General features: G+C 29.0%; 1 protein-coding gene across 1 annotated transcript; it reads right to left on the bottom strand.

Annotated features, from left to right (window-relative positions):
• Positions 1–50: 50 nt before the first annotated feature.
• On the bottom strand, positions 51–1256 carry LOC100568853 (ring canal kelch homolog). The gene is made up of 3 exons (XM_003248792.3): positions 1035–1256; positions 837–977; positions 51–181 (listed from the first exon to the last, which is right to left on the bottom strand). The coding sequence occupies exons 1-3, from the start codon at positions 1137–1139 to the stop codon at positions 170–172; spliced, it is 258 nt and encodes an 85-aa protein (XP_003248840.2). The 5' UTR covers positions 1140–1256; the 3' UTR covers positions 51–169.
• Between the last annotated feature and the right edge of the window lie 6 nt (positions 1257–1262).

Raw genomic sequence — 1262 nt, forward strand, 5'->3', positions numbered from 1 at the left:
GCATGCACAAATAATCGTGTTCAATACTATAATGGTTGTATATTTCCAAGTTTTATTGTTTTATATTTTTAATTCAATTCAACATACACTCGCCTAGTTAAATTGATATGTTCCGAATTTTAATTACATTTCACTAATATTATTATGTACCTATTGGCGTATTGCTGTGTTATTCAGTATTCTGCAAACAGTTTTATAATTTATTTAAGTTTTATTTTTTTCAAAAGATGTATTGTTTTATGTATTATTTGTTCTATTGTTTATTATAAGCTATTCCTTTTTTGTTTTATTTTGATAAATGCAATTACATCAAAAACATACAATAGTATATGTTGATATTGAATTTATGTTTATAGTTGAATATACAAGTTTCATTAGTTGAAAAATAGTAAGTCCGCCCCTGGTTGTACACTTATACCTATATATAATATATGTGATAGGCATTCACAACAGATAAGCAATACTCGACGACAATTAATTCGGAAAAATACTTTAAAAATAGTTGGAAAATTAAATTCAACTATAATGTAATCATAATTCATGACATAATTCAAGTATTAAATTTCCATGAAAAAACCGTTAATTTTTTTGGTCGGGAATAGGTTTTGGTTATAAAACCGGGATTTAAAATATGAGATAACCGCTTTGATGTTAATATTTAGATATTTACCTTGATTACCGAAAACCAATAACCGCTTCCAGCATTCCAAAACTAAAAGCGATTATCGGTTTTTGGTTCTCAAATTTACGGTTTTTAACGGTTTTCGTTACAAACCAGTTACCAGTTTTAAGCCCTGATTACAAATTATAAATAAAGAAATAATATAAATATTCACCGCATATAAACGATTATTGAGTACACCAACACCCAAATCATATCTTTCAGTAGACATACTAGCTACCAACGTCCATTTTTGAATACTGACATCAAAAACCTCAACACTATTTAATGGATTGTTGTAATCTCCTCCACCAACCTAGAATTATAAAAGAATATTATAATATAAACTAAGTAAAATACTGATTTAACTTACTGCATATATACAATCATCCAATACACCAACTCCTAATTGTTTTCGTTTAACTACCAGGTCGGCCATTGGAACCCAAGATGGCAATTGTAAAGAAACATCAAGCATACTAACAGATTGTGAACATGAATCATTCACACCTCCTACAGCAAACACAAATTGATCACTTATTACACCAAGACCAGCTGACCAACGACAATCATTTATCTCTGGTGCTTTCTCACGTAGTTT

This window comes from Acyrthosiphon pisum, unplaced genomic scaffold (assembly GCF_005508785.2).
Source record: "Acyrthosiphon pisum isolate AL4f unplaced genomic scaffold, pea_aphid_22Mar2018_4r6ur Scaffold_11527;HRSCAF=12147, whole genome shotgun sequence".
Classification (NCBI taxonomy): domain Eukaryota; kingdom Metazoa; phylum Arthropoda; class Insecta; order Hemiptera; family Aphididae; genus Acyrthosiphon; species Acyrthosiphon pisum.

What these genes read in the sequence shown, in the direction of transcription:
- LOC100568853 (XM_003248792.3), bottom strand. Translation starts at nt 1,139, where the DNA reads ATGCTTGATGTTTCTTTACAATTGCCATCTTGGGTTCCAATGGCCGAC. An exon ending in TGGATGATTGTATATATGCA is followed by an intron (nt 978 to 1,034) that starts GTAAGTTAAATC and finishes TTATAATTCTAG; the next exon opens with GTTGGTGGAGGAGATTACAA.